At 45.1% G+C, this 13,955-nt stretch overlaps 1 protein-coding gene across 7 annotated transcripts in view; it reads left to right on the forward strand.

Annotated features, from left to right (window-relative positions):
* Positions 1-13,955, forward strand: part of SYNE2 (spectrin repeat containing nuclear envelope protein 2) — a 573,116-nt gene that overhangs the window by 499,823 nt on the left and 59,338 nt on the right. For all 7 annotated transcript variants that reach the window (XM_068254236.1, XM_068254237.1, XM_068254238.1 and 4 more), the window contains 2 exons: positions 9,466-9,628; positions 11,161-11,348. In XM_068254236.1, coding sequence (XP_068110337.1) covers positions 9,466-9,628; positions 11,161-11,348 — 351 coding nt within the window. The remainder of the gene's footprint in view (positions 1-9,465; positions 9,629-11,160; positions 11,349-13,955) is intronic.

The raw sequence follows: 13,955 nt of genomic DNA on the forward strand, positions 1-13,955 counted from the left end.
CTAGGGGCAGATAGGGGTCTAATCTGATAGGTAGCAGTGACAGGGGGTGATTGATGGGTAATTAGTGGGTGTTTAGGGTAGAGAACAGATGTGAACACTGCACTTGGGAGGTGATCGGACGTCGGATCTGCGGGCGATCTATTGGTGTGGGTGGGTGATCAGATTGCCCGCAAGGGGCAGGTTAGGGGCTGATTGATGGGTGGCAGTGACAGCGGGTGATTGATGGGTGGCAGTGACAGGGGGTGATTGATGGGTGATTGATAGGTGATTGACAGGTGATCAGTGGGTTATTACAGGGAAGGACAGATGTAAATAATGCCCTGGCGAATTGATAAGGGGGGGTCTGAGGGCAATCTGAGCGTGTAGGCAGGTGATTGGGTGCCCGCAAGGGGCAGATTAGGGTCTGATCTGATGGGTAACAGTGACAGGTGGTGATAGGGGGTGATTGATGGGTAATTAGTGGGTGTTTAGAGGAGAGAATAGATGGAAACACTGCGCTTGGGTGGTGATCTGATGTCGGATCTGCGGGCGATCTATTGGTGTGGGTGGGTGATCAGTTTGCCCGCAAGGGGCAGGTTAGGGGCTGATTGATGGGTGGCAGTCACAGGGGTGATTGATGGGTGGCAGTGACAGGGGGTGATTGATGGGTGAGTGACAGGTGATCAGTGGGTTATTACAGGGAAGGACAGATGTAAATAATGCCCTGGCGAATTGATAAGGGGGGGTCTGAGGGCAATCTGAGCGTGTAGGCGGGTGATTGGGTGCCCGCAAGGGGCAGATTAGGGTCTGATCTGATGGGTAACAGTGACAGGTGGTGATAGGGGGTGATTGATGGGTGATTGATGGGTAATTAGTGAGTGTTTAGAGGAGAGAATAGATGGAAACACTGCGCTTGGGTGGTGATCTGATGTCGGATCTGCGGGCGATCTATTGGTGTGGGTGGGTGATCAGTTTGCCCGCAAGGGGCAGGTTAGGGGCTGATTGTTGGGTGGCAGTGACAGGGGGTGATTGATGGGTGATAGGTGATTGGCAGGTGATTGACAGGTGATCAGTGGGTTATTACAGGGAAGGACAGATGTAATTAATGCACTGGTGAATTGATAAGGGGGGGGTCTGAGGGCAATCTGAGCGTGTGAGCGGGTGATTGGGTGCCCGCAAGGGGCAGCTTAGGGTCTGATCTGATAGGTAACAGTGACAGGTGGTGATAGGGGGTGATTGATGGGTGATTGATGGGTAATTAGTGGGTGTTTAGAGAAGATAACAGATGTAAACAATACATTTGGGAGGTAATCTGACGGCGGGTTTGCGGGCGATCTAATGGTGTGGGTGGGTGATCAGATTGCCCGCAAGGGGCAGGTTAGGGGCTGATTGATGGGTGGCAGTGACAGGGGGTGACAGGGGGTGATTGATGGGTGATAGGTGATTGGCAGGTGATTGACAGGTGATCAGTGGGTTATTACAGGGAAGAACAGATGTAATTAATGCACTGGCGAATTGATAAGGGGGGGTCAGAGGGCAATCTGAGCGTGTTGGCGGGTGATTGGGTGCCCGCAAGGGGCAGATTAGGGTCTGATCTGATAGGTAAAAGTGACAGGTGGTGATAGGGGGTGATTGATGGGTGATTGATGGGTAATTAGTGGGTGTTTAGAGGAGAGAATAGATGTAAACAATGGATTTGGGAGGTGATCTGATGTCGGATCTGCGGGCGATCTATTGGTGTGGGTGGGTGATCAGATTGCCCGCAAGGGGCAGGTTAGGGGCTGATTGTTGGGTGGCAGTGACAGGGGGTGATTGATGGGTGATTGACGGGTGATTGACAGGTTATCAGGGAAGATAGATGCATACAGTACACAGGGGGGGGGGGAGTCTGGGGGGGGGGTCTGGGGAGAATCTGAGGGGTGGGGGGGTGATCAGGAGGGGGCAGGGGGCAGGGGGGGGATAAAAAAAAAAATAGCGTTGACAGATAGAGACAGGGAGTGATTGATGGGTTATTAGGGGGGTGATTGGGTGCAAACAGGGGTCTGGGGGGTGGGCAGGGGGGGGTCTGAGGGGTGCTGTGGGCGATCAGTGGGCGGGGGGGGCAGATCAGTGTGTTTGGGTGCAGACTAGGGTAGCTGCAGCCTGCCCTGGTGGTCCCTCCGACACTGGGACCACCAGGGCAGGAGGCAGCCTGTATAATACACTTTGTATACATTACAAAGTGTATTATACACTTTGTAGCGGCGATCGCGGGGTTAACATCCCGCCGGCGCTTCCGTATGGCCGGTGGGATGTTACGGCGGGTGGGCGGAGCCAGTTGCCGGGGGAAGCGCGCGTCATCAATGACGCGATCGCTCCCCCGGCATGCCTAAAGGACGCGCCGCCTGAAGGCGTATTGCGGTCCTTTAGGCGTCCACTTTGCCGCCGCCCATGGGCTGTGGGCGGTCGGCAAGTGGTTAAATAAAGAAGTTAAAGGTAGGTGTCAGAGAGGGGTTACGTTGGGAAAAGTTACGGTTAGATGTTGGAAAGGGGGGTTTTCTTGATGACCAAACAGCTGAAGGAATGCCACTAAACTGCAGCCCAAAACAGCATCACTTATCCGAAACCCCACACTGGGGCTAATATTTATTATTATTATTATTATTGATTTATAAAGCACCAACATATTCTGTGACACTGTACAAAAGTAAGAAACAAACATGGGGTACATAATAATACAGAGAAATGGTATACACCAATATACAAGATACAGAATCAATACAAAATAAAGCATTGGTAATGACAATGATAAAAGTAACATGATAAATAAAATGTATAATGAATTCCAAGACACAAAAAGGTGAGAGAGCCCTGCTTTTCCAAACTTGCAATCTACAGGAATGGGGGGGAGGGCGGGAGAGGTCTGGGTAGTATAAAATAAACACACCTGGAGGCAGTGTGTTTTTTTAGGATATCTACCATGTTTCACCTAAAGTAAGACATCCCCTGAAAATAAGCCCTAGCAGGAGTTCCTAGCATGCTTGAAATATAAGACATCCCCTGAATGTAAGCCCTGGCAGCAGCCCACATGACACCAGCAAGTCATATTCAATACAAAGCCTGGATACAGGAGAGCAGCAGTATAATGTGAGTTATACAGTCCTGTATATGTGTCAGGCAATTTGTGTTCTTTGTTGGAGCCATCCCTCCTGATCGGAGCAGTGCTTTTCAGCGCTGCTAGATTTGGGCGCAGCCAGCGCCGCCATAGACTGTAATGGGAATCAGTCTATAGCGGCGCTCAGTGAGGAAGGTCGGCTCCGTCAGAAGACGGAGCCGAAGTTGCTTAAAAAACACAATAATTCGGCCTCCAGCAATCGCTGGAAGCCGAATTATTTCATTCCCCCACTATCCATGTCGGCCTGGAGGGGGAATAGTAATTAAAACGCCCCGGACTTGTGCAGAAGCAGGACCAGCCATTTAACAGCTGGATCCTGCGCCCAAGTCTACCAGCGCCGTATTCAAATGTACGCCTCCTGATCTGTCCTGATAAGCATCAGCAGCACTTCACCTCTTCACCTTTTCTCAGGACACACAGCTTATCCTATCACAGCTCTGGGGAGCCTGACAGAGTTCTCTGCCTGCAAGAAATACTCTTACCCACATGATCAGCAGAATCAATTTCTTCTAAGTGAGAGCCAATATCTACAAACCACAAGCTCTGTGCCTGCTGCTTGTGTTTCAGCAGGGCATGCAGTATATACATTTTGTATAGGAAAACAACCAGTTTTTTTCCCCCAAAAAAATAAGACCTCCTCCGAAAATAAGCCCTAGCACATCTTTTGGAGCAAAAATTAATATAAGACAGTGTCTTAATTTCGGGGAACCATGGTAGCAGAAGTGCAACTTGGCCTTAGGACAGAGAGGAAGTGGCCGAAGGTAGAGCGTATGCTTCTCGAAAAAAGTGAGTTTTGAAAGAGCGTTTTTTAAGATAACAAAGATTGGAGAGTGCCAGATGTGTTGTGGAAGGGCATTCCAGAGGAGGGGTGAAGCACATCCAAAATACATACTAATATTAAGTGTGCTTACCTGAGGAAAATGTATGCGTGCTCTAACACCAAATTTTAACCCTAGCAAGTCTGGCTCTGCAAATCTGGCTCAATTGGCTATTCATGAGTCAATTCTCATGCAAATATGCATTTGCTTTCACACGCCAAACTATGCAGGGTCAAAAAACGAATACCGCAAAGCGGTCGCCCTGCGGGAATTAGTTCATGCCACATAAGCACTATCCAGGAGCGCCACAGGGAGGCTTCCCAATGCCCCCATACAACCGGGGGACCGCGGGGTCCCAGGAACTCTCACCGCCTGGGAACCACAGCAGCACCCCGGAGGGGGAGGCTGGGTGGCGCAGGCGACCCCCCCCAAGCGTGGCCAGCGCTGGGGGGAGCCGTCCGCTCCAACCTCCCAATATTAAAAACAGGCACTTATCTTAACGTCCATTGCGTTCTGCTACATGCGCATTAACTTGGGGGGCACCACATGAGTAAGGAGTGAAGCATGGGTCACCCCAAGCTTTAGAGCTCAGGGCTGTGTCACACACAACACTCCAGAGGGTGTATCCGTCAGACTGGTATCCGTCAGACAGGCACACACGATATTCAGGTGTATATATCCGTATATGTATGAATCGGTGGTGGAGATTGGGAGGAAGTTGTACACGTAGCTTACACCGTACACAAAGCCTGTCTTCCTTTCCTTCTGATTCCATACAGAGCAGTGAATAAGTAGGCCATTGCATGGGGAGGGGAGATCTTCCTCCTGAAGATGTTGTGCCTGTGTTGCCGTTCTGCCAGGATCCACAGTGAGGAATTCTGATCGTAATGTTATGTCTTCTCGTAGAGTGCCCTCCCCTGTCCTCCTCACGTATACTGCAATCAGCTCTGCTGTAGGGGGATGGGAGCACGGCAATGCTTGTATGTGCTGTATGCAGACCTGCGAATGAATGAATGGCTGGCAGGTTATGAGGCCTGTGATTCATCTGCCACTCATGGCTATGAATGATCTGGGGAGATGTAATTATACCTGGGGAAGCAGAGGCGATGGAGCAGGCAGGATCCCGCGCACTGCACTGTAATCTAAGGACATTATTCCCTTCTGCTTTTATGGTAAGGCATCCCTATATGTTTATCATTGCTGTTGTCTGCAGCTCTTCTCAGCGCCGCAGCCAGACACTGCCTTTTGTTCTAAATATCATTTTTTTTCCATTCCTTTCTGTCTCTAGAGCGCTGTACAGCGCGGTCATTTATTCTTGGTTTTTTGCTTGCAACATAATTTAACATATTAATGAGCCAATGTGCTTGGCGGCCTAATGTTGTTCATGCTGTCAGGGGGCCTGTTGCCCACCTTGCAGACCCCTTCTCACAACCTTTCCCAAGGCTTTTATTAGTCAGTCTGGAGGAGTTAGCTGATTTTATTCTTGAAATAGTCATGTTTTCATACTTCCAAAAAAGCAAAACAGGTGATTGTGGTTGCTATTGGCAACACTAGTCATTTTTATTCACTGTGGTTACTGAAAAAAAAACCACAAACAAAACAGCTTAAAGAGGAACTGTCGCGGAAATCTTAAAATTTAAAACACATACAAATAAGAAGTACATTTCTTCCAGAGTAAAATGAGCCATACATTACTTTTCTCCTATGTTGCTGTAACTTACAGTAGGTAGAAGAAATCTGACATTACCGACAGGTTTTGGGCTAGTCCATTTCTCCATAGAGGATTCTTAGCCCGGCCTTTATTCTTTATAAATACAAAACCCAGAAAAAGATTTTCACAAAGATGCTGGACGGAGCAACTGCCATTCACTAAGTGCGTTTAAAAATAAAGAAAACCCTGAGAACCCCCCATGAGAAGTTGGGCTAGTCCAAAATCTGTCAATAATGTCCGATTTCTACTTCTTACTGTATGTGACAGCAGCATAGGAGAAAAGTAATTTATGACTCATTTTACTCTGGAAGGAACATACTTGTTAATGTATGTGTTAACCTGTATTTTACATTTTAAGATTTTTGCGGCAGAGGTCCTTTAAGGCCTCTTGCACACTGCATGCGATTACAATTTGCGATTTTTAAATTGTTACTTCATACTGCATTTTTTTTGGGCGTTTTACTTCTTGTGTTGATGGCATCCAGGGAAAATCGGAATTGCGAATCTGAAATCGGATTGGCGATTTGCAGTGTGCAAGAGGCCTTAATGAACAAGCGACACCCATGCTAACCTAGAGATAAAAAACACATATATAAGTAGATAAATACTACTTCTACTTACATAACAGATGTATTGTGCTATCCACTTAACGATTCCTGTGAATTTTATAAAGGAAAAGCAGAGAATCCTACTCTAGGCTGTGGCCATCTTGCCAAGCTTAATGCTGACATCATATCCTCCCTGACTCTTGTCCCCCCCCCCCCCCCCCCTCCCTTCTCCTGCTCATTGTGTATTCATTAGCTGCCCTCCTCCCAGAGTCTTTTTTTATTTGCACATCCAATCACTGAGTCACCTCAGCCTTGCTTGTAAACACAAGTGATCAGCTAGGCAGGGAAATAAATGAAAGAGGAGGAATATATTATAGATAAAAAGAACTCCCAGCATTCAACTTTTTGGCACGGTTTGGCACAAGGGCCAGTGCTCCTAAAGTATGTGATAACTCCAAACCATAACAGCAGAAAAAGTTTTGAATGCAGGATTAGCATCTTTTTTTACTAAATACACTCAGACCAGTTGCTGTTGAAATTTGATTTTTATGGTGACAATACCGCTTTAAGGTGGCCAAGATACAATTCTTCGTATGATCAATTCTCTGTTTTGATCGGAAACTCGATCGCTTGGGCCCACTAACAAAAGTAAACTGCTATCCAGTTCGATCAGGTCGAAAACTATCGAAATGAAAAATCGATTGTGGAAAAAAATTGTATGTTTTATGGCCACCTTTAGAGACGTGCTTGTTGCCCACAGGAACCACTGATAAACTCTTGATTTAGCATGACTGGTGCAAAAGTGAAACAGTTGCCCATAGCAACCAGACAGTTCGGTTGATGAATGGAACAAGATTTTTCATCATGATCTGCTGATATGAGTTTCTTTTTCTTTAACTGCGGTTTTAGAGGAATGAATGGGAGCAAAATTGGTTGATATAGCAACTATTATGAGGTTTCATACAAATTAGACCTAAACTGTATGAAGGAAACATGTTCTTGTTACCATTAGCAACCACCTTCTGCAACGTTAGAGTAAAAGTGTGACTCTGACATTGGCTGTTACAGTTTATGCCTCATGTGAATGCACGTTACACACGTCCACAGTGCACAAAGTGCTGGTGAGGTGTGGACTGCTGATAACGACTGTTGGCAATATAATTGTAAAGTAATACACTGCTTATGAGCTTTGTCTCTCAGTCATAACTAAGGCAAAAGTTAATATGTAACATCCAAGTTATTGTATACTGAGTGAACAACTTTTGCCTGGCTAATGTATAACTGTAATGGAGAGGGGTCAGTGATCCTAAAATTCACTTTCAAGGAAGGGTCATTAGCACTTCTCACCAAAGGGCTTCATTATTCTGTATTCCCAATCCAGTCACTTTTCTGTGGCAGTGACTAGCCGGGAACTATATCACCCCCAGCAGGCTGATTTTATGTTCAGTCTCTCCTGAGATGAGGTTCTCCCCCATTGCATATGGTTTAGTCCCTGCCACTTTTTAAACCATATGCAACCGTAGGAAACTCTGCTTTCCACCACCACAGAAAAGGGACAGGGACGAAACTGCATGCTACAGGGAGACTCTGCTTTCCATCACCACAGTTAAGTGACAGGGACTAAACCATGTGCTAGAGGGGGAGACTCTGCTTTCCATCACCAAAGAAAAGTGACAGGGTCTACACCAGGCATAGGCAAACTCGCCCTCCAGCTGTTAAGAAACGACAAGTCCCACAATGCATTGCAGGAGTCTAAAAGCCACAGTCATGACTCATAAAGGCAAATGCATTGTGGGACTTGTAGTGCCTTAACAGCTGGAGGGCCAAGTTTACCCATGCCTGGTCTAAACCATATTCAACAGGATGAGAACAGAAACTTAGCCAGTACCTTTACTTTTGATCACATATTTTTGAAAAAACTTGGTTCTTGTCACCAATTATGATGTCCTGTCTGAGGAAGAGTTTCCTTTGAACAGTCTTTTTGATTGTTTGTTTTTCTTTTACTACCTAATTTAGTCAGTTTTCTGTTTCCTTTAATTGAGGAGAATTAGAGAAATCAGTCACATGCAGCGTTTTAAATCACCTGTTGATGAATTTTTTAAATTGCAGAATAGACTTTATAGGCCATATGCCATTCACTTTTTCCCCTAGGAGACAATTTTTCATTTTCTGTTTTGGTATTTTTTTTCAATTGCAATGTTCTGAAAAGTTATGTTAAAGCGGATGCGAGATGAAAAACTAACAAGTAACTTGTCTATATATCTTATCTAAAGTTTTTAGATAGTTTACACAGCATATCTAGCTGCAAACGGCTTCAAAAGTTTATGATTTATTCCTGTGATACAATGAGGGCAGCCATGTTCTGTTTGTCACAGGCTGAGGGCTGGAGATGCTATCAGCTTGCCTGTGTGTAAATTCAGTCCCCCTCTCCTCCTCCTCCCCTCTGCCTCTGAAATCAATGGCTAGTAACCTCCTCCTGCCCAGACTGAGCTCCCATAAGCCCTTGCTACAGTGCCAAGGCACAAAAGGAGCTGTGGGCAAGGCTTGTTTAGTTTATAGGGAATTTGAGTATTAAAACAAAAAACAAAAAAAGTATTTGGCTTGAGGAATGCCCTATAAACTATATGAAAGGAACACCATTATGCAATGAGTAAAAGTTTATCTCGGATCCACTTTAAAAGTTGGTGAAAAGGTACTGTCAAAATTATTCTGGAGTATTTTCTTGCTTGCTAAGGCATTTTATTAATAAGGTATCAAAATATCGCCTACGAGAAAACTCAGGAGAAAAAAAAAGTTAATTGCATATGGGCCAATGGTTCCAGGCACTTCAAAACCAAGAAGTGGGGTAGTATGGAAATACAGGTAAGCTACTGAAAGTAGCATTTATACTGCACTCAATAATTAAATAAATGAAACCCCATACCAATCCGGCATAAAATGGACGATTATATCTCAATAACCATTCAGTACAATTCCAGAGCCCGCCCACATTAATAGTCAACTTTACCCAGAGAGTAATGGGGAATACTCCAATACAATCAGCAACCAGCAAGTGCCTATAAATCTCACTCTGAGCAACCAGTCAGACAATGGAAACCAGGATTCTGATTGGCTGGTCTGACAGCTGCTTCGCTTTGCTCCAGTTTTCTTTGTGGGTCTTTGTAAATCATTGTTTACATGCGTAGTCTTTTAGTAGCAGCATGTCCTGCATTGTTGTGAAATACAGATAAATCTCTAATGCTCTTGTCTGTGTAGTGTGAAGAGACTGAAGGAGACCCTCGTAGTCATCCAGCAACTGGATAAGAATATGAGCAACCTGCGCACTTGGCTGGCTCGCATTGAATCTGAATTGTCTAAACCTGTAATCTACAGCATCTGTGATGACCAAGAGATAAACAGGAAGCTGGAGGAACAAAAGGTAAGCGTTCACCTCTGTCAGGGCTTCTTCACACGAAGGGCGTTTGCAGGTGTTTTTTGAGCACAAGCGATTTCAGAAATCGCCCTAAAAGCACTTGTGTAATCATTCCCTATGAGAGTGTTTACATCTGAGCGGTTCTATTCCAATCCGCTCGCCAAAGCGCTGTCTGTACCATTTTTAGGGCGATTTGCCTGTAATGGAAAGTATAGGGAAATCACAAAGCGCTTGAAAAAGTGCTTTGTATAGCGATTTCCTGAGTGTATTTAAGAATAAATACATTATATTTACTCTTTTCCGGGTCAAAGAGCTCACTTGGAAGTGAAAAATAAAATCGCTCTGCAAAAGCGCTTCAAAAAGCGCTGTACAAAAAAAACAAACCCTGACGCGCATGTAAGCGCTAAAAACAATTGTGCACAAAATCGCAAAACGCTGGCAACAACGATTGCGATTTATGATGTGAACAAGGGTCAGAGGGTTTTAAAGTGGGATGAAACTCCACCCCCCCCCCCCCCCCGAAAAAAAAAACAATTATCCAAAACGCATCGCTTCTTTACTTACCTAGCCTGTTTTAGTCATCACTGTCAGATGTAGGAGAAATCTAATATGAAGAAAGTATTTTTGCTGGTTTCCATCTTTACTGTTTCTCTGTGATGCCAAAATTTTACTTCTGGCTATAGTGTTCTTCTCTTATCTGAAATGGGAAGCTTTCTGTTATGTGCATGCTGAGATGAACTTGTTACTGTAAAAAAAAAAAAAACTTCCCACAATGCCAATGGCACTGCATGGTCACTGCAGCTAGGCAAAGCCAAAGGCTAATCAGTTAGTAAAGAACATAAGGGTTGCATATATTTGTGGGACACTATTTATTGGCTTTTTTTTTTTGAATGTTACAACCCACTTTAAGCCCACCTTGGGCACAGAGGTGAGGATACACTGATACTACCACAGTGCCATGCACTTTCTGGCAGAGACTATATCGGGTCAATCCTGTGCATGACTTTTTGGTGCCACCACAGAGACTATGGGACTTATCCGCTCAACGGACCAGATGCATAATTTAGTAAAACAACCAGCTTTATAGCCATAAACCCTACAGCTATAAGATCTCCACTGGCGCTATTGGTTGGTTGCTCCCTCGGCAACCTTATTTTGAGAGTACACTTACTTCTCCTTTTTTCACTTTTTTTTTCTAATCTACATCATTTGGGCTCCTGTTGTCTGTGTTTTTTTAAGGTTACCTGACATCTTGCTTTTCCATTGTACATTACTGCTTTGTCTCAAGAGAGCAGCCATTCACAACCTGTTTTCCTTAGGGAACCCCTGTGTGTTTGCGCACGAGATATATATGTGTGTATGTATGTATATGTATATATATATGTGTGTGTGTGTGTGTGTGTGTGTGTGTGTACTATATTCCCTATATAAAAATGGATGGGAGCCATGTATATTTTAACTAGTATGGTTTGTGGCACCCCCTACCCTTCTATTTATGCTGAAATCCACATCTGTGATGTTTATATTGATTCTTTCAGGACCTGCAGAAGGACATTGAGCTCCACAGAGCCGGGGTGGCGTCCGTGTTGAGTATCTGTGAGCGCCTGCTGCATGACACAGATGCCTGCGCCAGTGAAACAGAGTGTGACTCCATCCAGCAGACCACCAGGAGCCTGGATAAACGATGGCAGAATATCTGCTCCATGTCCATGGAGAGACGCCTCCGGTAAGAGCAGAGGCCCCCTTAGATCTGCCTCTTTCATGTCTTCTGCCATTATAGGTTACACAGGAGGCCCGCTGCTTGTTCAGTCATATTACTGGCTGAAGCTAGTTCAAAAACTCTTTCAAGGTCAAAAGTTTTCAGCTAGTCTCTGTATTAATTTTCAGATTGTGTAAATCAGAATAGTTGGATTCCTTCTCTGATATAATGCTGGGAATACACGGTCGATGTACCGCTCGATTGAGCCATTTAGATGGCTCGATTGATAATTTCCAACATGACCGATCACCCGCCCGATCGATTCCGCGCTCGATACCGCATGGGGACAATGGAAAAAGATAAGGAAAACAAGCGGAAGTTAAGAGAATCGCCTGCGTGGTCAAGCGATAGGGCGGCATAATCGAGCCGCGGAAACGCACCGTGTATTCCCAGCATAAGACATTTATGCCAGATACACCAACTAGTGCAAGCAGCGCACAGAAATTTTACAGTTACTAATGCCGGGGAAGCAATGCTTGTTAAAGAGGAGCTAGCAGCCATACTATCTCAGAAAAAAAAACACACCTATAAACGACGTAGATAAATACTTGCTCTACTTACATAGTGATTTTTCTACAGTAAAAAAAAAAAAGAGAAACCTTCTTAGCATTTCCTATTTTAACTGTGGCTATTTTGAAGCCAATCCTGATGTCATTTCCTCCCTTACTATCCTCTGCCTGATTGTGTATGCATTGCCCGCCCTTCGCTATAGAAAGTGCATTGTCTCAGCATGAGAAATATTGGCCAATCAGAGAGGAACAGAGGTGTGGGAGGGGAAAACAGAAGGGAAAGAGGCTTCAGCCAATCAGGCTGCATTAGTTAAGTCTAAGGGGAAAGTAGAGAAGAAAAAAAGGATGACCCAGCATGCCCTGCAACTTCCTTTGTGTGTACCAAATAAGTTGGGTAACCTGGGGAATGATCATTTATCAACAAGAAAAGTAATTGTGATTTTTAGTTTTGGATTGCCTGGTTAGCCCTACAGTTGCACTTTAACTGGTAACGCACATGTTGCTATGGTAATGCATTATCGTAGCAACATGTGCGTTAACCCGGTAACATGGGTGGCACTAATGGATTAACCTTGTATTAACGGTAACACTGCCTGCAATATTACTACTATTTGGTGCATCAAGCCATCAGGTAACTTAGTTTTGATGATAAAAGAGAAATGTCACCTTTTGTTAAGCACTTCCGGACGGCGGCAATTTAAATCTTCTCCCGGTTTGTGGCCGCTTATTCCTGCCTGGGCATAGATTTCAATCAGCGCCGCCCGCTCGCCATTCCCAACGCTATCCGCGCCGCTGAACCCCCTCGCTCTGCTGTCATGCTGACAGCAGAGCTTCCCTGAACCTGTGATTGCTGTGAACCAATCACATATCTTAAAAAGCACAGACCGCTCTGGTCCATAGTTTGGTCTAAAGTGGTTAAATAAAAATAAATAAATTAAAAAAGGTCACAGTATGTACACAAATGATCTTCTCATCTCAGTTTGTGGTCCCTGTGGTGACCAGTCTCCAAAGTAACTCATACTCGTATCATGGAAGAGGGAGCACCAACTCTGCTCATAGGGTTTATTCGTAGTTACACAGGCAACAAGCAAGGTATAGGATAAACATACCGGCCTTATAGCCATTTCACGGCAACTGCTGCTTCCTCAGAGACCAACAAAGGTATCCCACCTGAGGAAGCAACAGTTGCCGTGAAACGGCTGTAAGGCCGGTATCTTTTACCTGAAGCAGGCCGCACTTCTGTGCATATTGCGATAATCCCAGGCAGGCAGATGCGCTCTCCATGTAGCCTATGGAGGTAACACTACTACAGCCGAACCACAGCGGACACTACACTGGCCACTCCCGCTGGCCACACGTGGTCCGGCCCAATGGGAACCAAGCGTGATGGGATTGGAACTGGACACCTTATATGTGTGAACCCAGCCTTATTGACAATGACTGTAACATCATTATTTCTCTTGGCATCCCAGATTTTATTATATTTCTCTCTCTTATATAAAAAAAGGATAATGTATTTAATCTACTGAATTAGTTTAGTTTGATGGGGAAAGCCATTTATTGTATAAATGTTTTTTTGACCAGTAACTTTATACAGCAGTAGGCTGAAAAATCGTCCACCAAATATGACCTATGATCTAATGCTACTGGACTGCCCATTCTGTCACGGAAAGAATTGACAGCTTGATACTACTTATAGATGGACATTGACCGAAGAAGTGCATGAGTTTGGGAAGAGCACGTTGCTCTTTTCAAGGGAAAATATTAGGGGTACTAACGTATTGGCCCATCGACAGTTTGGCAGCCTACTGTTGAAATTCTATTTTACCCTCCTGGAATGTGTTATGCACTGTTCCTGAGTTAGGGAGTGTTGAAGGAGAGGAGTCCCCGGGACCTGGCTGACGAGTGTAGAGGAGTACTAGACAAACCCGACATGATTATACCAGAGAAAGCCTACATGATGATCAGCAGTGCACCTGAAAGGAAGTCTTTCTCCTCAGCATGAATCCACCGGCGTACCTACCGGGGATGCGACCCCCTCAGCCGCAGGGGGGCCCAGGGCTAC

Source organism: Hyperolius riggenbachi, chromosome 9, assembly GCF_040937935.1.
Source record: "Hyperolius riggenbachi isolate aHypRig1 chromosome 9, aHypRig1.pri, whole genome shotgun sequence".
Classification (NCBI taxonomy): domain Eukaryota; kingdom Metazoa; phylum Chordata; class Amphibia; order Anura; family Hyperoliidae; genus Hyperolius; species Hyperolius riggenbachi.